A 25194-nucleotide genomic window follows, 5' to 3' on the forward strand; every position below is an offset into this window, starting at 1 on the left:
CATTAAAAACTCAAATTAGATCATTAGATCCATCACGATATATGCAGAGCTGTAGATGCTACACAAAGCCAGGAATAGAACAAGGTGTTGCGCACTTCAACATATTTTACTCATATCATTATTTCTTTTGGTTTTTCTTTCTCTGTATTATCAAATGTAAATGGTTGTAAATGTGGGCAGTCATGTATTAATGGATTCATCATACTTGCGATAGAAAAAGTCGCAGAAGTACGGAATGAGACGTTTACAGAGACGTTTGGAAATGTACAGTTTATTTTCTTTCTAAAATAAAAAACAATTACTTAAATTCCTCATGATGTAACAGCATTTCTTTATTCCTGTAAATAAGATTATTTCTGGTTGAATATGTGTTTTTTTGTGTTCAGTTAGTTGATTGAGTAATTCAATTACCACATTCTATTGGGCTGAAGAGAAACAGTCATATACTTTTTCACTGTGGCAGCACTACGCTGCAGATTTTGCCTGACAGATCACTGATATCCACTGTAACTTGACTCTGTCCATCATTGTCCTATACATAACAGCTTGTTCTGTTTCAGAATCCAGTCATGGAGGAGACGGTTTGGGAGCAGTACACTGTGACCCTACAGCGGGTGAGTACTTCACTATTTGTCTATCTGGAATGCAAAATTATTGATTCCCATGATAACTGTATTGGTTTAATGTGGTTGAGAGACATTAATGCTGTACGCAAAGAGCTGAGCTGTGATTGTTTAGATTAGAGGGCAGGGAGGGTTGAAATCTCATCAGATCTATTCCATAATCTGAAGAGTAAAAGGGCAGGTACACTGTCATAATGTAGTCCTACATCAACTATCGCGGCTGTCGCACAGTAGTCAATCATTCAAAATTATTCTTGAAATATTATTTTATGCATTTATTATTATTATTGCATGCAAACACGAAACTGTAATTCCAGTCATTCTTGTTATTATCATCTTTGGCATCTGTACATCTCCAAGAATATAAGGGTAAATCCCACAGAGAAATGTCCAGATCTTATTTCACCCCAAAATCAAAAGAAAAACTAAATAAATTATTAAGTCTGCCGATTTAGCATAATTCAGTGCGATTAATTATTTAAAAAATAATGTGTTAAATTGTTCTAATGTTAAGTTATACAATTAATTATGCACCTAGACCGTAGTAGGGAATTTTCCTACAATCAGAGTAATTCAGGCTTGAAATGCCACCTTCTTGTTTTCATGAGTCCCAGTCAGCAGGGGGCAATAAGCACAACTCCAGCTGAACAGGCAACAAACCACATGCCTGCTTTCCACTGTACTAAAAGAGGACTACAAAGCAGTCGTAGTGTGCATGCGTCGAATGCGTACATATCCGCTCGTGGTCCACTTTGATAGGCTCGACCGTGTTCGCGATGACCCGAAAGGCAGAGAAATGAAGTATATCCGAGTATGCCTTAAGATTTTTTTTTATTTTTTATTTATTTATTTATTTTTTTAATTTGGAATGCCTAATTCCCAATGCGCTCTAAGTCCTCGTGGTGGCGTAGTGACTCAATCCGGGTGGCGGAGGATGAATCTCAGTTGCCTCCACGTCTGAGACCGTCAATCCACACATCTTATCACGTGGCTTGTTGAGCACAATACCACGGAAGACCTAGCACGTGTGGAGGCTCACGTTATTCTCCGCGGCATCCATGCACAACTTACCACGCGCCCAACCGTGAGCGAGAACCACCTTATAGTGGCCACGAGAAGGTTAACCCAACGTGACTCTACCCATCCTAGCAACCAGGCCAATTGGTTGCTTAGGAATCCTGACTGGAGTCACTCAGCACGCCCTGGATTCGAACTTGCGACTCCAGGTGTGGTAGTCAGCGTCTTTACTTGCTGAGCTACCCAGGCCCCCCAAGCCTTTTGTTTTAAACTACGCTTAACACGTCTTAAAAAAAACGATGTGTTGCAACGCAACCAGAGTGAGATGCTCCAAAAGCAACGGTCTGATGCATAAGGGGAAAAGCTCTTATAATAAGCCTACCTCGGACAGACTGACAAATTATTACTTGCAGCAGAGCAAGTATGGAGACTTGCTATTACTAGAACATACGCAGACATGCTACCCACATTAACATGCTACATTTTTTCAGGTGAATGTCATGACTGAACTGTGTTAATGTTCTGAAAAAAACAACTTGCAAATGTGCCTTTATCTAGGACTCAAAAATGGGGTTTGGCATCGCTGTGTCTGGAGGACGGGACAACCCAAACGAAGAAAGTGGAGAAATGTCAATCGTCGTTTCTGATGTGCTGCAAGGGGGTCCTGCAGATGGCTTGTTGTTGTAAGCAATGCAATTATTAAGCATATCCACACCCAAGGAAATTGGAAATATTGTTTCCAAGGATTTGAATTGTAAACAAACATTTGTCTAACAATGTTTTATGTTATGCAGTGAAAATGACAGATTAATTCAGGTGAATACTGTGCCCATGGATGGCGTCCCACACCCCTTTGCAGTGCAGACCCTCCGCAAGTGTGGCAAAGTAGCAAAAATTGTGAGTGTAACGCATTGAATTCTTCATCATATAAATTCGCATTTTATTAATTGATTTTCAATCATAATGAAATAAAGAACAGTATAAAAATGATTAAGTACCCTCCTTCCACTAGTAGATATAGTCAGTGACATTTAAACTTAGGTTAACAGTTGGCCTCTATTGGTGCTGCACAGTTATATACACAGTAGCTAAGTGAACAGTTTTTTCATATCAAAGCTATGTTGTAGCACGGCTGGAACTCTGTATTGACCAATCAACATCCAGGATCAGAACTGTCTGTTTTATAATGAGAATTTGATTATAGAACAAAATGTTTTAGCTCAAATTTAGGTTGTATTGCCATTTGAAATCCAGATTGAAATATTGAATTGTAATACATTTTTGTGCCCCCTTCACCAGACAGTAAAGCGAGCTAGGAAGATCCCTGTCATGCTTAAACGTGCTCCATCTCCAGAAGACCGCGTCTTCAGCGGTGACTACAATGACGACTATGAGCAGGATCGGCGCAGCATATACAGTGGACGCAGCTACCCTGATCACGATGTCAGTCTAGAACGGGAGCGAGGCAGCTATGCAGACGAACACGATCGTGACTATGAACGCAATCGTGGAAGGAGCGTGGAGCGAGGCGTGAGCCCTGACAGACAATACCGACGAGATGGCAGCCGCGGGCGAATGCTGGACCGTGAACTTAGCCCCGATCGGCGTGTTCGAAGGGAACACATACTGGATAACCTCAACAGTCCAGAACGACGTTACCGAAGTGATCGGACGCTGGATCACAACTACAGCCCGGATCGGCGCTATCGTAGCGAACACAATCTGGACATAGATCGGAGTCCAGACAGGCGATACCGAAGCGATCATACATTGGACAGATCACACAGTCCAGATACGCAGTACAGGCCTGAACCAAAAAATAGATACAGCAGAGAGAATTTAGCCAGTGACCATGACCGCAGGAAGTACGATTCTCGCCAGGACGAATCAGTGAAGAGGAGTAACAGTCGGGACCGGTTGGACCGTTCGCCCTCACCTCCCCCACCGCAACACCATGAACCTTTGGAAAAGCCCCTCAACGTTACTCTTCTGAAGAACCGACCCAATGACGGTAGATATATACCGCATTCATCACATTCATATAGTTTATCTGTTGAACATGACATCTAATGCTTCATTATTCATTTGCTTGTTTGTTTAAAAAGCTCAACTAAACTTAATGGTCCAGTATCAACCTGCAGCCCAACATCTAACATTCTCTTTTCTCATATTTATCCAGAATATGGCCTTCGTCTTGGCAGTCAGCTGTTCATCAAAGAGATGACGAGTACAGGCCTGGCATCCAAAGATGGCAAACTACAGGAAGGCGACATTATTCTAAAAGTACGTCTCTGAAAGGGCTCAAATGTTTTAAAATCAATATTAAATAAACTATGATTTTTTTAATCTAAATTTCTGGTCTTTTTTTAAATTATTGATTGGTGCTCATTATTCTTAATAAAAAGTTATTGTCTTTGTAATCTTTAATCAAAATGGCACAACAGCTTGCTTTGCCTATAAAGCGACTTTCCTTTTCGGATGACAAAATGAATCTGTCTTAATTGTTCATCCCCTACCCTCAAAAATCTTTCATTTAGAGACCACTTTTCATCATCCAATCAATTCCTAATGTATAAAATCAAGTCCCGTCCTACATTTTGTCTTGTTGAATATCCTTGTTTACTTGAAAATACAGAATTCAAATGACATTTCAAGTTGTTTTTCAAAGTTTTAGAATCTCAAATCTTTTAGATGTTCTCCAATTTGTTACTCATTCATTCCCTCTCTTTTATGTCTCAGATTAACGGTACGGTCACAGAGAATCTATCACTGGGCGATGCAGGAAAGTTGATCGAAAAGTCTCGTGGAAAGCTGCAGCTGATGGTAAAGAGGGATCGCAGTCAGGTGCTCATCAGAGTCCCACCAATGGTAGACAGCGATTCAGAAATGGACGGTGAGTGGATCTCCAGACCCAAACAAAATAGTCTTGTGTAGTCATTTGACAGTGTAAAAAAACTCATTCAAAATTCACTGTTTATGATACACAGCTTTTAGACTTTCTACTAAAATTTGTTTAGGAAAAAGTGAGCAAGAAAAAGGATGTGAACCCTTTTGAATTTCTGCATTAATTGGTCATAAAATGTGATCTCATCTTCATCAAAATCACAAGTATAGACAAAAACAATGTGCTTAAGCTAACAACACACAAACAATTATATTTTATGTATTTATTGAACACATCCCATTAAACATTTAACAGTGCAGTGGAAAAAGTAAGTGAACCCTTGGATTTAATAACTGGTTGCTCCTCCTTTTGGCAGCAATAAACTTAACCAAGCATTTCCGGTAGCTGCGGATTAGACCTGCACAACATTTAGAAGGAATTTTGGATCATTCTTCCTTACAGAACTGCTTCAGTACAGCCAAACTCTTAGGATGGCTGATGTGAACGGCTCTCTTGAGGTCATTCCACAGCATCTCTATTGGGTTAAGGTCTGGGCTCTGACTGGGCCACACCAAAAGATGGATTTTTCTTTGAAGTTTAGGGTCATTGTCCTACTGTATCACCCACCTTCTACTGAGCTTCAGCTGGTGCACAGCCACCCTGACATTATCCTGTAGGACAGTGTTTCCCAAACTGGGGTACGCGAGGTGACATTGGGGGTACGCAAATAAACTTTGAGATTTTCCATTCTTTTAATTTCTAAAATAACATTCAAACCCAGTTCATGTATTTGTCACTGGCAAAAATAATTTTGTGTGCCTCTAGCGTAGAAACACCAAAATGGTTGTGTCAAAAAGGTCAGATAAATATGCAATGAAATAACCCTATCTTTTGCGGTTAAAAAAAATGCATCTCATGTGACGTGCATCACACAAGTATCTTTTTTCGCCAGCCCGGCACACTGCTAGGTGACGTAGCTTAGTGATAGCAAGTAAAATTGATACTATACTGTTTTACCAGACTCGCACATGTCAGTCGCCCACGATTTTAATTTGTCTGTTTATTTCGCAGTTTAAAATTTAATTTGTATTTAAGGTTAGATGCATAGGGAGTTTTGATTCTGATGGTATAAGTTCATAAGCTTTGATGACAGGTGTCAGACATCCGGTGCGACCAAATAATTTTCCACATTCACATGCAGTAATTTTCACTCACATTTGCTTGCATGCTAGAGACCTGTTTTTACATTGTTGCATGATCTTTTTTCAGCAAATGAGCTCAACCTTGCTTACAGTGTCAAATGTGGCATAAAAAAGCACCTTGAGCTGACCACGCAATTGCACTTATACTTACCCGCAATGCTCGAAGTCGGCAATACGTAGTGCTGCCTTTTCTTCCCAAACAATTCAAGGTTAGTTTCATCAGTCCACAAAACATTTTTCCAGTAGCATTGTGGAGTGTCAAGGTGGTCTTTGGCAAACTTCAGGCTGCATAAGTGTTTTTGATGGAAAGCAGCGGCTTCCTTTGTGATTTAATGTTTTCCGTATAGTAGACTCATAAACAGAGATGTTAAACAGTTCCAATGATTCCTTGAAGTCTTCAGCTGTAACTCTAGGGTTCTTTTTTACTACATTGAGCATTCTGAGGTGTGCCCTTTGAGTCATCTTTGCTGGATGGCCACTTCCAGAGAGAGTAGCCACAGTAATTAATCGTCTCCATTTATGGACAATTTGTCTTACTGTGGACAGATGAATATCTAAGCTCTTCGAGATAACTTTGTAGCTTTATGCAAAGCAAAAATTCTTGATCGTAGTTCTTCCTAGATCTCTGGTCCACGTCAGCAGATGCTTCTTGTGAATAGCAAACTGAAAATTGAGTGCTTTTTATAAGTCAGAGTAGCTCCAACCCACACCTCCAATCTCATTTCATTAATTGGATGCCAGGTTTGCCAACTCCTGACTCTAATTACCTTTGTTGATGTCATTAGCCTAGGGGTTCATATACTTTTTCTAACCTATTCTGTGATTGTTTGAATGATGTATTCAGTATGTGCAAGAACAATACAATAATTTATGTGTTATTAGTTAAAACAGATTGTGTTTGTTCATTGTTACTTAGATAAAGATCAAACTAGATTTTAAGACACAATTATACATAAATGCAGGTAATTCCAAAGGGTTCACATACTTTTCTTGTCACTGTATTTAGCAGTGCCTTACCAACCACCCAGAACACACTAGCATTGTGGTGGCGAGTTTTGCATGGGCAAGCACCACTCACATTTTCTTTATGAATTCCAAGTTATTGTATAAAGTAGATTATATTTTAGTATGTAATCTTACGTCTGTTGTGCTTTGTATCAATCAAAATTATTATTATGTAGTGTATGTGTCATTGTAAATAGAAGGGAGTATTTCAGGGATAAGGACATTATTACCATAATCAATTTTTTTATTTTTTACTAAACTTTTAAGTAAATGAATCGTTCTCATTGACTTACATTTTTTTTTAGTAGTGAATGACTCAAATCAGCTGAGTCAATGATTCACTAACTCTCTCATAGCAAAAAAGACTTTTGCCGCCACCTACTGGCATTAAGATGTAATCTGCAGAAATGGCCACTGAACGAATCAGTGATTGAATCTGAACAAATCTCTTTAGTGAATGGATTTAAAAGACTCAAGTCACTGGGACGATTCTAAATCCCCACTGCTATTTGTAAAACAGCAAACACAGACAGGTGGAGTGATAGAAGTTATGAAGCATCCCAGTGCTGTTATACCAAATATCAGCACTCTTGGAACGCCACTGGTCCAATCAAACTCAAATACCAGAACTAACTTGTAATATGACATCTATTGTGTGTGTTGCAGATATCTCAGAGATTGAGTCGTATCGCTCGTATTCTCCTCCGGATGAGCGACGCAGTCATCATTCAGACCTCTCTTCACACTCCTCTAATGAGAGACTACAAGACAAAAACAGGTAATACTCACACTAACATCCTACAAGAATTAAGTTGTGATCAGCGATTATTGCTCACAAACACGAGAAACCAACCAACCATAAACTGAAGCTAGAGGGTGTTTGGGCCAAAGTCTCTGTGCATAGTAGTACAGTGTGACAAAAACTATACTGCTAATTGATGGAAAAGTAGCTTTTTTTTATTAATATATATATATATATATATATATATATTTTAAACAGCTAAGCTACTGTAAAGCTACTGAAAAATGTAGTTAAGTTGGTAGTGCTAGTTAAAAATCATATCAACAAACAAATTGTGTTTAAGAGGTAGGCTAACTCCTTGTCAACACTTTGTTGGTAGAGATGAGCCTCCTAACAGACTGGCTAAAATGGGAGCGATGCCGACTCCATTCCGAGCAGCTCCTGTGGAGCAGCCACCTCCACCCATAGAGAAAGAGGAGCCTCGCAGTGAGTCGCCAGGTACCCGTATCCATAATAATCCATATTGAACTGAATTATGGGAAATATAGTCATTTAATGCAATCGTGATTTGCATGCCAAGCAGATCCTTTTTTTGTCTGACAAAAATTAGAACAGATTTTTAGAGAGTGTACTTTGTGTTTTACAACAGTTCCAGTGGTAAATGTTGCTCCAAAAGCAAGTGTTCCAGTAAAAGTCAAACCTCTGCCAAAGCTTCCACTGCGGCCCAGTCAAGAGGACCAGCAAATATACGGGTTTGTACTGAATCTTCTATTAGACTGAACTTAAAAGCTGTTGTATTTTGGGGCCTGGGTAGCTCAGTGTTAAAGACGCTGGCTACCACCCCTGGAGTTCGCTAGTTCGAATCCCAGGGCGTGCTGAGTGACTCCAGCCAGGTCTCCTAAGCAACCAAATTGGCCCGGTTGCTAGGGAGGGTACAGTCACATGGGGTAACCTCCTCGTGATCGCTATAATGTGGTTTGTTCTCAGTGGGGCGCGTGGTGAGTTGAGCGTGGATGCCGCAGTGGGTGGTGTGAAGCCTCCACACGCGCTATGTCGCTGTGGCAACGCGCTCAACAAGCCACGTGATAAGATGCGCGGTTTGACGATCTCAGACGCGGAGGTGTCCTCCGCCACCCAGACTGAGGCGAATCACTTCGCGACCACGAGGACTTAAAAGCACATTGGGAATTGGGCATTCCAAATTGGGAGCTGTTGTATTTTAAACTGAAAGCTTTGTTCTCACTTAACCATCTGTTAAAATCCCTGTTTGATTCTATTGGCAGCAAGTTAGTAAAAGCAGTCTGTTGATTTGGAAAGAAAAAACTGATTGTAATGTAAACGTTCTCCCACAGCCCTAACACTGCGATGGTCCGCTTTCAGAAAGGGGACAGCGTTGGTCTACGTCTGGCTGGAGGAAACGACGTGGGCATTTTTATCGCAGGCGTTCAGGAGGACAGCCCTGCAGAGATTGAGGGACTCCACACTGGAGACCAGATCGTGAAGGTGCAACATCTCTCTTAAGTGCTCCATGCTTGAAGAAATATGCAGTCTTTCATTTATTTCAGTGATTCCTTAAACAGGTTCCAAGAAAAGATTTTGGTTTGTCAAACCTATAAACCTGAAACTGAAGGAGTCAATGCAAAAATGAAAATGTACTCGCACTCATGTTGTTCCAAACCCGTTTGACTTCCTCCTGTGGAAGACAAGAGAAATTGTTGATGCAGCTCACTGAGGTTGTCAGTCCCTAACACATTGCCTTTTGTGTTCTATGGAAGAAAGTCATATAGGTTTGGAATGAGGGAGATGATGAAAATTGTCATTTTTCGGTAAACTATTCCTTTAAATGAATCAAGAGTACTGCCTTACAAAGCCAAAATGCAGTAGCTTCGCCAACACTCTAACTGAGAAAAATGACTTTAAAGTTTATTTATTTAAAGTTTTTTACCGTGCAGGTGAATAATATGGATTTCAGAGGAATGGTCAGAGAAGATGCAGTTCTGTATTTACTGGAGATTCCCAAAGGAGAAGATGTGACTATCTTGGCTCAAAGCAAACCTGATGGTACTTTTGTAATCTACACATCTATACGTTTTATATTAAGAATGTCTGATCAAAGTACAGTACAGTGAAGGCACAATATGAAAAATATCACTGTTTTGATTTTAGTTTATAAAGACATCCTGGCGTCTGGGCGAGGAGATAACTTCTTCATCAGAACTCATTTTGAATATGAGAAGGAGCTTCCTCAGAGCCTGACCTTCTCCAGAGGAGAGATCTTTAAAGTGGTGGACACCCTGTATGACGGAAAGCTTGGTAACTGGCTCGCCATCCGCACAGACAGAGACAATCAGCTGCTGGAGAAGGGTGTCATACCCAGCAAGAGCAGGTGAGACTCCAGAGAGATTGAGTGCATGTGTGATTTATGATGCAACGTTTGACATATTTTTAGGATGTTTCTATATTCTTGTGTACTATCAGGGCGGAGCAAATGGCAAATGTCCAGAATGCACAAAAAGGTGCTGGCAATGATAGAGGAGACTTCTGGAGGCTGAGAGGTCAAAGGGCAGCCAAGAAAAAAGATCTTCGTAAGAGCAGAGAGGATCTCAGTGCCACACCCGTCACTACACGCTTCCCTGCTTATGAGAGAGTGGTGCTACGAGAAGGTACAGCAATCACACATGATGTTATAGGCAGAATCATTCAATTTCTTTTCCTTGTATCTATATAGTATTTGTACACACATTATTAAAATGATTACATATAAACATAAGATTTTAGTGGTAGGGTTTACTATGGTTTTTTTTTTTAATTCATTAAAAAATGAAAATAAAATTCTAATGTTTAAAATACTTTTTTAATGTATTTGGTGTGGTTTGGTATTTGGTTCAATGAATCACAACTCATCTGTCAAGGATAACACATTAAAGGTAACATAGAAAGTTACATAACATAGATGACATTCCTGGCAACAGGTACACTGGCATTGATAGTACTAACCTTTACATATGTCCACACGTATCATAAATTAACTTTTACATTTAAATGCAATAAAATATCACAATTATCCAGTACATATACACATTATTTTAACATACAATTCATCAATAACACAATTTATCTAAAAAAAAAAAAAAAAAAAAAAGTATTTTAACTTTCAGACTAAAACCAACCATATTTGTTATACACCTGATATGCATCGGTAGCTTATTCCACTCCTGTGTATTCAAAAGACCTCTGGTCATACATGGTATTAAAGTGACATAAAGTAAGATCCATAATACTCTGCCTGGTATTGTAACAAATGAAAAATTAGTACTAAATTAAACTGGAGCTCTTTTGTTGATAATTGTAATATATTAATGGAGGCACTTATGCATTTTGTTTATTCATAAATAAATGTTAATATGTTAGTTGTTTTGAAGAATGTATATTTCTTCCTAATGTTTAAAATATTGTAAACATATTTGACAATTATTACATGTATATTTAGTGTTTTAGTGTGATATTAAAAAAAATACAGTAAAAAAATGTAATCTTAGACAAATTCATGTGCAAAATGGATTGCTGTGGACTGTAGGCCAGTGATAGGCTTATTTTCAGTGATATGGAAATAAACAATATATTGCCTTGTATTGTCTAATCTAGGGGTCGGCATCCTTTTTGACATGGAGTGCCATTTTCTATTTTCCTGGTCAATGGCTGTGCCGAAGCACCCACCCCAAAAAATCTGAAATTTGAGTCCACATGAAAATGTTTCTATTTTGCATTTTTCTAATTTAATCATTTATGTTTCAATCAGCTTAACAGTCTGAGTAAATATTTTTCCAAAACCCAATGAGGATGATATAATCATGATCCTGCATGTGAATTTTCAGAGCATCTTGTGAAGGTGCTTTAATGAAAGAAAACCTGTCCTTTTGTACAAAATGAATGAACAAAGTTAATGTCACAAATTTGCTTATTTGATTACTGATCATGAAATTGTGTATTTCTTATATTATGTCATACGTTTTTCAAAATCACACAGAAGGGAAATCACTAGTACGCAAGCAACAGTGAGAGAGGAGCAGGCTATTTTATTTATATGAAATTTTTCACACCTGCATTCCAATCTACGTCTTGATGTAGCCTAATCCATCCTCATGATCACACAGCATGTTTTCATCAGCTGAATGGGAGGCTAAAAAGTATTAAAGTATGATGAGACTCATGATGCGATCAACTATTTAGCCCTTTTCAGTTAATCGCACCTGCAAAATCCAAAAACTTTACTTCCAGGTTTAATTAATATTTTGAATAGACTCAGATTTTTGAACCCCACCATGTGGGTTTATGTTTTCTCTTTTAATCATTTAATGTAATTTTGAATGTCCATGGTTTAAGGAGGGTGTACCTGTATGCTAGGTTGGAAATTTCAAGGATTAATAGTGGTGTTTATTGCATTATGTGTTGTTCTGAAAGCAAAAAGAAACAAATGAAACACAGAATGTAGGCTGTCATCCGCGCAGTCTGACCGAATTAAAGCAGGCGCGTTTACTCGTGCGGTTAACCGAAAGTGAAGTGCTGCCGGCTCGTGATGGGTGAATGGCTTGCACGCACTGCACGAGTCTGTTGGGTATACTGCAGTCTCGTCACATTTTAACTTTTTGTTTAGCCTCCCATTCAGCTCATAAAAACACGCTGCATTATCATGAGGAAGGATTACATCAAGATGTAGATTGGAATGTAGGTGCGGAATTTATACAAATATAATAGCCTACCCCTCTCTCGTCGTTGCTGGTGTTCCAGTGATTACCCCTGTGTGTGCCATAGGTTGCCGACCCCTTGTCTAATCAATGATTTACTTACCAGCCACAATAATGTAATGTATTTTAATTATCTGAATTATATATATATTATTTATAATTATTTAAATATAATTATTTAATCATTACATATTAAGTTCTTTTCATTTGGGTGCCTTTCCCGGGATATATTGATGCGATTAATTGTGACTTAATTGTGATTATTTCAGTTAATTAATCGACATATAGTGTAATTAATTCAATTAAAAATTTATAAATAAAATAAACTTTTTTTTTAGTTCTAAATGCTATTAAAATATTAAAAGTATATATTTTTTCCCTAATACTTACAATATACCTTTAAAAATATTTAAAGGTTTTGAAATATTTTTGCTAATATGTATTTTAGCAAATGTATTTGTATATGAATTTGTTTATAAATAAATGTAAATATTTTAGTTCATTGTATATTTGTTTAATAATTATTTAAATACTTGATTTTTTTTATTTTTTATTTAGAAATAATCTACTATTATATATATATACATACAGTACTGTGCAAAAGTTTTAGGCACTGGTGAAAAATGTTGCATAGTGTGGATGTCTTCAAAAATAATGACAAATAGTTTTCATTTATCAATTAATGTCATACAAAGTCCAGTAAACATAAAGCTAAATCAATATTTGGTGTGACCACCTTTGCCTTTAAAACAGCCCCAATTCTCCTAGGTACACCTGGACACAGTTTTTATTGGTTGTTGGCAGATTGGATGTTCCAAGCTTCTTGGAGAATTCACCACAGTTCTTCTATCTATTTAGGCTGTCTCAACTGCTTCTGTCTCTATACGTAACCTCAGACAGACACGATGTTCAGTGGGGGGCTCTGTTCTTCTATTCTAATCTTTTCTATTTGTAAAAGTAATGTTTGGGAGTCTACATTTATATTTCCTATTGACACACTAAAGCTGAAGATATAAATAACCATCTTAAGACAAATGCTTTTGTGAAACATCTTATGTGCCTAAGACTTTTGCGCAGTACTGTGTATATATATGTATATATATATTAGTGTCATTTTAGTGAGGCACTCAACAGGTTTTATGTACTACATCTTTTAACACTGTGCCTTTCCTTCACCAGCTGGGTTTAGACGACCCGTCGTGTTATTTGGCCCAATTTCAGATGCAGCCAATGAAAAACTGGCCAACGATCTTCCAGATGAGTTTATCATTGCAAGTAAGCCATTCACAACCAATATGACAGATCTCATCTGGTGTATTTATGTACATTGTGCATGACTTGATCTCTGTGTCTTTGTGTCTTGACAGAGACCGAACCTAAAGATGCAGGCTCAGAGAAGTCATCTGGTGTGGTCAGACTGAACACTATTCGCCAGATCATTGAACAGGTAAACACTCCTCACTTTTACTTTGTGAGATTCTATATGTAACAAAAATATATTAATATCAGAGAAACAATCTTCTATTTTTGATTTTTTTCAGGATAAACATGCTCTGCTGGATGTCACGCCCAAAGCTGTAGACACCCTTAATTACACCCAGTGGTATCCCATCGTCATCTTCCTCAATCCAGACAGCAAGCAGGGAGTGAAGACCATGAGAAGCCGCCTGGTTTCTGGATCCAACCGCAGTACACGAAAGCTTTACGAGCAAGCAGTTAAACTACGGAAAACCTGCACACACTTGTTCACTGGTTAGTCTGATAAGCCACTTAATGTGTAAATCTACTGTACGATCAATTTGATCAGCACCAAGAATACATTAAGGGCCATCTGAGATGATTTAGGGACAAGAAATGTCTGAACTGTTATTAGTGTTTGCTAAGACAAGCATTACTCTACTATTAGTAATTCTATTCCTAATAGGAGTTGAACAAACCCTTAAAACTAAGTATTACACTCTGGCACGTAAATTAATCTGCACCGTTTGTGTTACGGACATGAATGATACCTCAAAAAAGTGGCTTGTTGAGGGGATGTGTGCTATTACTTTTTTAAGCAACCAGACTTATGGTTTTCATTTCCTGGACATTAGCTGCATCTAGAGACCAGAACAACTTAGCAACCACATAGCAACATGCAACAAAAAAAAAACAAAAAAAACACTAAGGTTGAGTCACAATCAGTTCCCTAGTTCAGTAGTCCGGGCACTGACCAGGGAGTCAGCCATATCAAGGAATGTCCCATTTGCAAAATCATTTCAGTGCACTAAAACGTTTGCTCCCGACAAATTACCAGAAAGCACCGCAAAAACCAAGGAACTTTGTTGCTCACTTTGTTCCCTGATTGGAAAAGTTGTCATTTCTTCTGAAGTCTCTCAAGCTGTTAAAGGATGAGCACAAGTGTAAAATTATGAGGTCAAAGCCTTATTTTCTCTTTAAAAGAGATGTTGTTTGAAAACTCTTTCATCCATAATGTTCATAAAAGGGAAGCAATGTTTTAAATATTGTTAACAGAAAAAAAATACACTCCTTTATATTTTTATGTCTTCATTTATGCCATTTAGCTTTCATAATAATGCTGTACATTTTAGTATCTGCCACGGAAATGCACGACAGTATCATTTATACAGTGAAGTTTTTGATTAATACCGGTTACGTTTAAATGTGCAGCCTCACAATTGTGTCGCCAGTAATCGAGTCATAAGCTCAGTGTTCAGTGGATGAACACCCTTGCCAGTGCCCTAATTTTTGTTCAGAAGATACTGATTTACGACATAGGGAGCTAGGAAGTGAGATGAGACGTACCCAAAGAACAGAAACTGCTTAGCAATCGTGGCAGAGTTTTTCACGGGCAAGCACCACTCACATTTTCTTCAGAAAATGTAAAAATGTATTTATAAAATTAACTTTACAGATTCCGAACATAGTTTGTTTACATTTTTCCTTGTCCAGCTACCATTGATCTGAACTCTGCCAATGACGCCTGGTTTGGAAGTTTGAAAGACACCATACGAGAACAGCAAGACAAAGCCGTCTGGGTCTGTGAAGGCAAAGTAAGTCTGTACATCTGGGTTGGGTTGCATAAACTGTGTGTAAGATCTCACCTAAGTTGGGATGTAAAGTTCAAACTAAGGGCTTAGTTTGCAACTAGGTCAATGCTTAATTTGGTTGCACCCCCAGTTCTTAAGGCAAGACTTAGCTAGAAGGTCTTAAGCACTGCGGAATGTAATGCATAGTCGCATAAAATGACGTTTACCCTAATTGATCCAATGAGCAGCCTTTAAATTTGTAAACGGGGAAGTTGAAAAGTCATGAATTTCAGTAGCTGCGTTTCCACTATGTGGCCCGATAGTGGAAACACGGCTACTGAAATTCATGACTTTAACTTCCCTGTTTACAGAGGCCATTCTAGTGTGTGCTAGGGCCAGATATGTTCCCACTGTCACTTTAAGGGGATCATCGTGCCGCCTCGGGGCTTCATCGGGGCCAACGGCCAAGCGCCCTGGCCTGCCAATTACTATTGGGCCAAAGAATGCAAACTGGGGATTTAGGCTGGGTCATTGTCAAAGGTGGGGTTTAACTGAGTGAGGTCAGAGAGTCAGCACCAAGATACTTATTTTCTAGCTACAAGCTTACCTCAACAGACCAATGGAGAATCATCAGTAATGGTCAGTAGATGAAATCAGAGCTCTTCTAAATATTTGGGCTGATAAAAATGTGCAAAGTCAGATCAACGTCGTCTGTCGAAACGAAGGCATGAAGTATATTGTCCCCGAACTTGCCAGGTTGTGTATGCAGCGCACAATTGTACAGGTTTGATTAAATGACAAAAACTGTGGGCACAGTACAAATCCATGTTCATTTCGGGGGGCTAGCTAGTCTCCGGAGTCTGATACCTCTGATAACTCTTGCTTGTAAAATGAGCGGGGTGTTTGACATTGGCACCAGGGTAGGGTATTAAGGGCAGGTTTTAGGGCAGTGCTAAGGAGCTATTATTCCCCCCAATGGTGGGAATGCAGATCAAGTTTGGTCTCGAGGTCCGAGGCTATAGGCCCCGGCTGACCAAGTTGATAGCCCTGGTTCGCACTGGCTCGATGGTGGAGAATGTTATCTTGTTACAGTTGATGTTCAATCCTTTAATTTTTTTGTCTCATGAAAAGGGCATTAGTAATTAATTACATTTCCATTGTAATACGATATGCAAAAATTAAGTATAATAAATAACATATTTAAACCTGTAAATGGTAATATTCAGGAACTGTAAAATGACATTTATTCATTGTAGTATCCTATATAATTTCTGTTTAAACTTGGCATGCCAGTGATACCGGATGACATTCACAGGAATGTTCAGCCTTGAGATCGGTGTCCGCTAAGTAATCAGTTTTTACATAATGTTCTCTAGAAAATGTAAAAGAATGTAAATGTAAGCATTATCATATACCTCTTAAATATGTTAACTCTCTCATGCAAAACATTAGATGTTGATGTAATTTAATCAGTTTGTATTTTCATTCCAACCGTTACTCCTTGTCAGAGGCTTCCGTAATCATTTCGTTTATACGTAGAGTTTACGTTTCACCCAAGTGTAACGGTGCAGTGCTCAAATATTTAGTAGTGTGTAAATTGTAACTTAGTGCCCATTTACGATATATCTAGTATGCATGGCTGTAACTTAGTGCCCATCCAATCAGCCATTCGTGTGGCAGAGTTGCAGTGCATAAAATCATTCAAATACGGGTCAGGAGCTTCAGTTAAAGTTCACATCAACCATCAGAATGGGGAAAAAATTTGATCTCCGTGATTTGAACTGTGGCATGATTGTTGGTGTCAGATGGGCTGGTTGGAGTATTTCTGTAACTGCTGATTTATTTATATATATATATATATATATATATATATATATATATATATATATATATATATATATATATATATATATATATATATATATATATATATATAAATGGCAGCAGCATCTCACAGGAGTGTTGTTTTGTTGGTTGAGTAAGCATAACCAGAGTGCACAGCTTCTTTAGCGCATCTGTGCTATGTGTGATTAGAAATAAATGTTTATATTTTTGTTTTTGATCAAAAACTGCCTGTAAAGAACAGAGAGGATTTTAAAAGAGACATTATTTAATGAAAATCTCACGTGAATCTCGTCTTTGGACACACAGAACAAGAACCCAAACTTTTACTCTCAACAGTGAAAGGATCTCGTGATGAACTTCTCCACTATACTACTCAACCACTGGCTAATGAAATCTGAACGTTTACCTACCAGTGGCCAGTCACAGAAATCTTTAGTAGCAAAATGCAGAATTTGGTCGCATATGCAAATTATTTACTCGCATTGTAGTAGAGGGTTGCGCATAGAGCAAAAGATCGATCTTGGGACTCAAGAATCCATATTGAGATCGTTCTAATGAAGATCACAATGCATCTGAAAATCGCTATTTTTACCCAGTCCTATTGTATGTAAAATTACACATTATCAGACCCTCTAAAGTTAAATTATTTGTGTATATTATTTATTTATTTTTTAGCTTGATGGATCAGAGGAGGGTCCAGATCTCCATGATGACCGTATGTCATACCTGTCAGCTATGAGCGCAGACTACCTGAGCATGGACAGCCGTCTGACCAGCGATTATGAGGACACGGCCGATGAGGGCGGAGCTTACACAGATAATGAGCTTGACGAGTCCACAGATGAACCACAGCCAATTTCAGCAATCAGTCGATCATCTGAGCCTGTTAGTGAGGAGGTAAGTGTATTTGTGTACACTTCATTTCCTGTCTCATCCCTTAAAGGTACGTCCTCTATTTTATTTTATGATTTGGCAGATTGAATTTTATTTGCCCGACTTACTGATCATTTCACCAACACTTCCTGGAAACATTTTAGTAATGGAATTTTACAACTATAACTCATTTGAATATCAAAATCTATAAAGCGTTCTACTTTTAGTTTCAGATTTTCTGTGTTGTGATAAGAGCTCAGTGAGAAGTTGGTTTTCAATACAGTCACTGCCATGTGCAATCATGGATTAAGCTTTACACACTTCCCCCTACAGGTCTCTTATGAAACTGCATTTTTTTAACACACATTCAGGTTGAACATTAATAGAGTGCATACTGTAATCTGTAATCAAAAAAATTAATAAAAAATTTGTGTTTGGCAAATAAGTATGCATTTGCTAAATAAATGAATAATTAGGTGTATATCTAGATTTTTAAATATAAGATATTTATAAAGTTTATTTTCAGCATTTTAATGGCTTTTTAATTCTTTATAACAAACTCAAAACTGTTAATCCATTTTTGACTTTAGACTTTGAAGCCCCACAAAAAAATACTATCTGTATGAATTGCATTTTTAATGTTTTATTTTTTTATTTTTTTTTATTAATAAACAGATTTGAGCATTATGTCAATGACCCAGATGTCTTGTTACATTATGACTTTTTTCCACCCACCCAGAGAGCCATGCCTGTTCCTCAAGCTCGTGTAAAGAAATCTGGAAGCAGAGAGGTGCTGCGGGACCCGAGCCCACCTCCCTCATTTGTCCCAGAACCCCCTAAGGTAAGCCCATCTCTTCCCTGAAATATTCTTTGACCCCATAACAAACACAAAACTACAGTTGTACTCATAAGGTTACATAGCCCTTGCAGAATCTGTAAGAAATTTAGCATTTAAACACATTTAACTAATCATGAAAAGTGTCAATTACAGCAATGCATTAAGGTCTACACCTGTTTTCAAATTTGTATAATTTATAAATGTGTTTACAACATATTATTTTTGCAACAGCAGCAAATGAGCTTTATAACCACATACACAGACATGTCTTTTGCTTGCTTTTGCTGTATAATTTATTCAGTTATAACAGGAACAATTTCACCATTTACTATAGGTGCTGTCTTGATTTACTGATGTATAAAATAGTTCTTAGCTTGTTTTGGATGTGTAGGCTTTATAAAGAATATGGCATGCAATTGCCCCAAAAAAAAAAAAAAAAAAAAAAAAATTGTAATATGCAGTACATTCTATTTTAAGTGAACTGCAATCATTGACAATAATTGACAATTACTTTTTATCTTTATAATTAGTCTTAATCATGTAGCCTTATAGTAGTACAAAAAAAATTATAAACAAGGGGTATGTAAGTGTATGAGCAACTTCAAACCCTTCCTGTTACCACAGGTCAGGTCAACATCACGTGCCACCGACTCCAGAGGCTTTGACTCGCGATCCAGCAGTACAGTGAGCAGCGATGTGCCCGTCAGTAATAAACCTCCTCCACCGCCGGTAGCTCAGAAGCCCAGTTTCAACATGCGGTCAGGCCCTGCCGATGACTCGACCTCTGACGACCCTGCCAACCGCTCATTCATGGGGAAGGTGAAGGCCTTTGAGAAAATGGACCACTTGGCCAGAGCCAAAAGGATGCTGGAGCTGCAGGAGGCTGAACAAGCACGGGTTTGTGTCTCATAAACTTGCATATACACGTTTTCACATACTAATTACCCAAGCTAAAATCTCTGATTGGGTGAATCTCATGAAGCCTGTCAAGCAATGTCCCCATCATATTTTACCCCAAAATCAAAATAATTTTTTATTTACATACTTTTCATAAAATCTGTTTGTTTGTTTTTTGTATAATGGCATTATTTTCATGACAATTAAGCACATTTTAATTAATCTGTTGCTGAAAACATCTCATTGGGGCTAGCATATTTATTTTCTTTGTGTAAATTATTCATAAATCCATTCTTATGTAAACTTAGATTGGTTTTACAATTTACACATTGAATGAGGTCTTATGTTGTTACTGCAATGTGAAAAAGTAGCAATGTATTATTGAAATTGTAAAATACAACCATAAGTGGACATCATGGTAGTATTTATTGTAGAGTACAACAGTTGCATATATTAGATTCAGTACAGTACTACATTTAATTTATGATTGTTTTATTAAAACAAAAATGCAATTTTTGTTCTGGAATAAATGCATATCTGGACAGAATTCTTTTCATTACTGAATTACAATAATGAGAATGTGAGGTTAAAATATAAATTTAAATACGGTAATGTCACATTGCAAAAAATCTTAATGGAACAAAACGCACTTCATTTTATTGGTAACTTTACAATAAAGTTGTATTCGTTAATGTGAGTTAAATATATTAGTTTACATGAACTAACAATAAGTAATGTTTTTTTCAGCACTTATTAATCTAATAATGTTTATTAATGTACGATTAATGTTTATTTCAACATGTACCAGTACGAATAAATGTTTTAAATAAAAAGTTATATATGTTAACATTAATTAATGCATTATTAACTAACTATGAAGAATTGTTTTTGTTTTTTTAATTATTATTAATATTGACCAAAATTAAATCCTGTAACAATATATTGTTCATTGATAGTTCATGATACATTATGCATTTCTTAACTTCAGCTCTGCTGACCAGTCGGTGGGTCAAAAGGGGACGCTATGTCCTGAAACAAAGTTTACGCTTAAAATGTTCAAGGCTCTGAACACATAAGTCAGGCATACGTGGTAACGTTTGAAAGCCTAGAATCTGATCTTTTCATGGATAACCATCACTTCTTCATTTATGTTACTTAAAATAACAAAAAAGGCCTGAATATCTTCGCATCGCAAATCAGCACCACCTAGAGGTCATGTGGTAGAAATATTAATATGAATATAAAAGTCTTTAAATAGCACTTAAATGGAAAAGTCATATATCAGATGAAAGCTCTCATTCTCAGGAATGCGAATGTTTTTTGTTGCACTAGTAATACAGATTTAAAGATTTTCAAAAGAATCACAAAGTGAAATATCTGTAAGTCATCAAATACAAACGTCTCTTTTATGTGTCGATCACTGCTGCTGTAAGCCCCAAATAGCTAAAAACTTTATATTAGCTCTTACCTTATGCAGTTTTCTAAAAAAAAAAAAAAAAAAAAAAAAAAGAGCCATTTTGTACTTGTCTGTGAGCTTGCTTGTGTGAAAAATCTAGTGTTATATCTTAGATGTCCAGAACAAAATATGCGGTCCAGCAGGAAAAGCATGCTAAACAAATTATCGGAAATATATGTTAACGACTATTGATGATACATTGTTATACATCATCTCAAAGGGGAGGATCTCGCTTTCTACTGACACCTAGGTTGAGCTTTTAGTCCACTCAGAGGCTGAGATATTCTATGAAATAATTGGGGTGGTGCATGAACTGAAAATTAGACTGAATGTCTATGGACAGCACATCAGTGAGGGCTAAAATGCATTAGAGTGTCACCTACATTTCAGATCAGCATTTTGTCACTGAAGGTGATAGAGGAAAAAAAAAACAATTTCTTGTACTTGCTGCCATCTAGTGGAATAAAATAAGAAATATGATAGTGGACTATTACCATTACTAAAGCATTTTTAAATAAAAAGTGTCTGACCTAATAATGACTTGATAGTTTCTTGAGATTACCCACTAATAAATTAATAAATCTTACTATTATAAAACAAAATTGCGTATACTAGAATAGTCGAAAATATATGATTTACATTTAAAAATTTGTAATTATATTTATGAAACTTGTATTCAGACAAACCTCTTGTCTTATTGGTTGACAGCTGGAAATATCTCAGAAACATCCAGACATTTACGCAGTTCCACACAAACCAAAACCAAATCAGAACAGACCACAACCAATCGGGTAAGTGTGTTTTGAAGCTCTCATTCCAACATATTCTATAATTCCCAATTTCATGTCAATGTGCAGTTTTCTTCAATGATACGCCACATCAGTAATGATTCTCTTCCCTTCAGCTCCAGCTCAAACTCTGAATCACTGAGCTCCTCCTCCAAACCACCGTATTCAGAGAGCCGCTCCCACTACCGTGCCGATGATGATGATGACGAGGAAGAATACCGACGCCAGTTGGCCGATCAAACCCGCAGAGGCTACTACAATCCTCAGAAATACAACGACACTGAACTGTAATGCCCAATGTACCAGGAAAAACTCATGGGCCAAACACAGTGACAACATAACAGAGCTGAATCTCTTGATTGCATTGGATCTGTATAAGAGTATTTCTTACGGCATTATTTTAAGAATATTAAAGTGGTTAGTTATGTAATTTAGGGTGATTCTCTTCAATGTGTCACTTGAAACCACAGACAAACGAGATGCAAAACTGAAGTTTTTTGTTTGCCATATGCATTACTTGCAATATAAACATGCCATGTCAAGAAAGTCTATGTCGTTTTATATCTGCCATGTTTTTCTATGAAATATCAGTATATATTTCATGTCTTGATCTATTTGTATGTCTTTAGTTGATTTTATTTTCCCACAATGTCATGGAGCAGTCTCTAGTGAAAGCTACTAGATGGAGTTGATGTTACACTTTCTTCACACTGAAATTTGCCATAAAACAAAAGTGGTATAAATATTATTTTCTAAAACATTTGCTTGAGTGCCTTAATGCCATTGATCAAACAGGTATAAGCTACTTTAAGTTGCTGCATATATTACTATACTATGATTTTGATCAAAACAACAACAACAAAAAAACAGACTATGTTATAAAATGTGTGTAACATCTTTATATTGTAAAGAATTTAAATTTATTCACAATATAATTCACATTATAAATGCACAATGTGAAATGTTCACACTATTGGTACGTATCTATGATCAATACTTTGGGCAAACAACTACAAAAACTCAGACTTGTGGGAAATTAAGGTATTTTTAAATTTCAAAATGAATAAATAAACCACACTTTTAATAAGGTTATTTGCTTGTCTTTCATTAGTGGTACATGCCTAACTATTACAACTGCTCATATGTGGTATTAAACTGGTGCAAAAAATTGTTTGTATTAAGGATATTGGACAAATCTTTTGGCTTATTGAGGAGAGGTGTGCTATTTTATAAGTGATCGGAAATTTTTGCCTGGTGGATGATAAAGCGTGAAAAAACGTATAGAAGGTGTTTAGCCTACATGTATAACTATTGAAAATCAGGTTAATCAAAAATAAAACAAAATGAAAACTTGCATTTGCATAAGATTTTAAATCATTCTCTGTTTATGAGTCAAAAAGTAAACAGGCATGCACACAACGCTTGCACACATAATTGCCAAAAATCTACATGTGCTGATGTCTTTTTTATTTTTTTGCTAAAAGTGTTTCTTTAAAAAAGAAAAAAAATTTTTTTTTAAAGTTGGTGTGAAATGAAAATGACCCCTATCTACATATGCATAGATGAACGATTCATCTATGCATATGTATTTTTTTTTTTTTTTTTACCTCTTAATCTTTAATCAAAATGTCATAACTTGATCTTCCGGTGAAATGACAGACTTCATTCTGGTGACGTATGCAGGACTTCTCCAATCATTTAGTCCGCTTAAACCCCACTCCTTTCTTATAAAGACCACAACCTTCAGTAGAGTTGAACCAAGCGTCAATCGCATGTTGGTGAAGATGGCAAGGTGTATTTTTGTCTGTTCTCCTTCAAAACTATCGTTCCTTAACCCAAACTTTTGTTTCGGGTCAGCTGGCTCGAATTTATATTTCGAATGAGGAGGAATAACAGCGAATTCGCGGTTGTGTTCGAGACATTTCATGCCTGAATTGCTGAGGTGATCACTAATCAATACAACGCTTCAGGTGCCTCTGGAGTTTATTTATATTTTTGAATGCAGTTATCTTGGGATGCACCACACGAGTGGTTGTCTGAAAATATGGTTATCTTTTAATCACAAATTTTCAACGGCTACAGCCTCTTCATAAGCAAAGACTGCGATGTACTCATGCGTTTTTTGTTGTCAGTTTGATCATAAATGTGTTGAGATCGCTGCTCAATTTCACCGATATCCAGCTCTGACTCGAGCACCACTGTGGTAGGGATGTGTGTGTCCACTGCAAACTCGCATTCAGATCTGCCTCCATTCCGCTATGCAATGTCTACTTTTCACAATCCAATCAACAACCAATGGATGAACTAAAATCCTCGCCCTACATTTTTATTTTCTTGGGCTGCGTTACATTTCAAATTTGTATCCCCTTCCCTCGCAAACTTCACTCCGTCTCATGGACTCAGATGTACGTCACTGCTTACGTTGCGCGAGTGTCCACTACTGGCGGAAGACGTGCAATGGGTTTAACTGGAACACATTTCATGGCACCTTTAACTCTTGATCACTTAGAGCATGTTGAAGGCTGATGTCAGTTTGAGGAATTATTTAGTGATTTTTGCACCTGAGAAAACAATGTTTTCGGAGATTGATTTCAGAGGCTTATGTATAAATCTCGTATGTTTAATTTGTTTTTTTCATTAGAATGAATTGTTAGAAAGGATTCATTAAGATTTACACAAACTAAAATGTTAACATAACAATGAGCATATAGGCTATAACTGTGTGATAAACAGTTTAAGGTAGCTACAAGTATTATGCTGTTAAATCTCAATATAACTTTTCTAAACTGCTTAATTGACCTAACTTTACTTCCATCATACATTAGTGTTGTGTGGGGGTGGGGTTTATGAAGTGCAATCTGCTGTCACGTCACAATCGGGTTGCATTGTGGGATATGGAGCTGCCTGAAGCGTACATCAGAGTAGGCTCGCCCCCTCGGTCAAAATCGAGGGGTTGAGGGTCTGTCAACAGAAACTTCCCTCGCTCACTTAATGAAGTGGAACGGACTTCCAAAATGGCGGCAGGGATTCCCCTGAGAGGAAGTGCTTAGGGGAGTTAGGAGTGGATGTTAAAAGTGAAGTGGAACGCAGCCTTGTTCGATGAGCTGTTTCACTCGGAAATACATCACAATTTGGAAGTAAAGTTGGGCGCAACTTCCGTTTCATGCCCACTTTAAGGCGTTTACATGACCTTACACGTTGTCGGCTTTTTGAGCATAATCGGTGTAAGAACCCACATGTTAATATGCCC

At 37.4% G+C, this 25194-nt stretch overlaps 1 protein-coding gene across 1 annotated transcript in view; it reads left to right on the top strand.

Moving 5' to 3' along the window:
- The window catches only part of LOC127433766 (tight junction protein ZO-2-like), a 57138-nt gene extending 33922 nt beyond the window's left edge, over window positions 1-23216 (top strand). Inside the window, exons 3-24 of the mRNA XM_051685946.1 lie at window positions 561-614; window positions 2199-2323; window positions 2435-2537; window positions 2940-3651; window positions 3820-3923; window positions 4380-4533; window positions 7398-7509; window positions 7853-7971; window positions 8123-8225; window positions 8826-8976; window positions 9426-9534; window positions 9640-9859; window positions 9952-10136; window positions 13398-13493; window positions 13586-13665; window positions 13760-13970; window positions 15171-15271; window positions 17768-17989; window positions 18705-18806; window positions 19428-19700; window positions 21865-21947; window positions 22061-23216. Coding sequence (XP_051541906.1) covers window positions 570-614; window positions 2199-2323; window positions 2435-2537; window positions 2940-3651; window positions 3820-3923; window positions 4380-4533; window positions 7398-7509; window positions 7853-7971; window positions 8123-8225; window positions 8826-8976; window positions 9426-9534; window positions 9640-9859; window positions 9952-10136; window positions 13398-13493; window positions 13586-13665; window positions 13760-13970; window positions 15171-15271; window positions 17768-17989; window positions 18705-18806; window positions 19428-19700; window positions 21865-21947; window positions 22061-22235 — 3585 coding nt within the window. The 5' untranslated portion in view covers window positions 561-569 and the 3' untranslated portion in view covers window positions 22236-23216. The remainder of the gene's footprint in view (window positions 1-560; window positions 615-2198; window positions 2324-2434; window positions 2538-2939; window positions 3652-3819; window positions 3924-4379; window positions 4534-7397; window positions 7510-7852; window positions 7972-8122; window positions 8226-8825; window positions 8977-9425; window positions 9535-9639; window positions 9860-9951; window positions 10137-13397; window positions 13494-13585; window positions 13666-13759; window positions 13971-15170; window positions 15272-17767; window positions 17990-18704; window positions 18807-19427; window positions 19701-21864; window positions 21948-22060) is intronic.
- Window positions 23217-25194: the final 1978 nt, after the last annotated feature.

Source organism: Myxocyprinus asiaticus, chromosome 43 (assembly GCF_019703515.2).
Source record: "Myxocyprinus asiaticus isolate MX2 ecotype Aquarium Trade chromosome 43, UBuf_Myxa_2, whole genome shotgun sequence".
Classification (NCBI taxonomy): Eukaryota; Metazoa; Chordata; class Actinopteri; order Cypriniformes; family Catostomidae; genus Myxocyprinus; species Myxocyprinus asiaticus.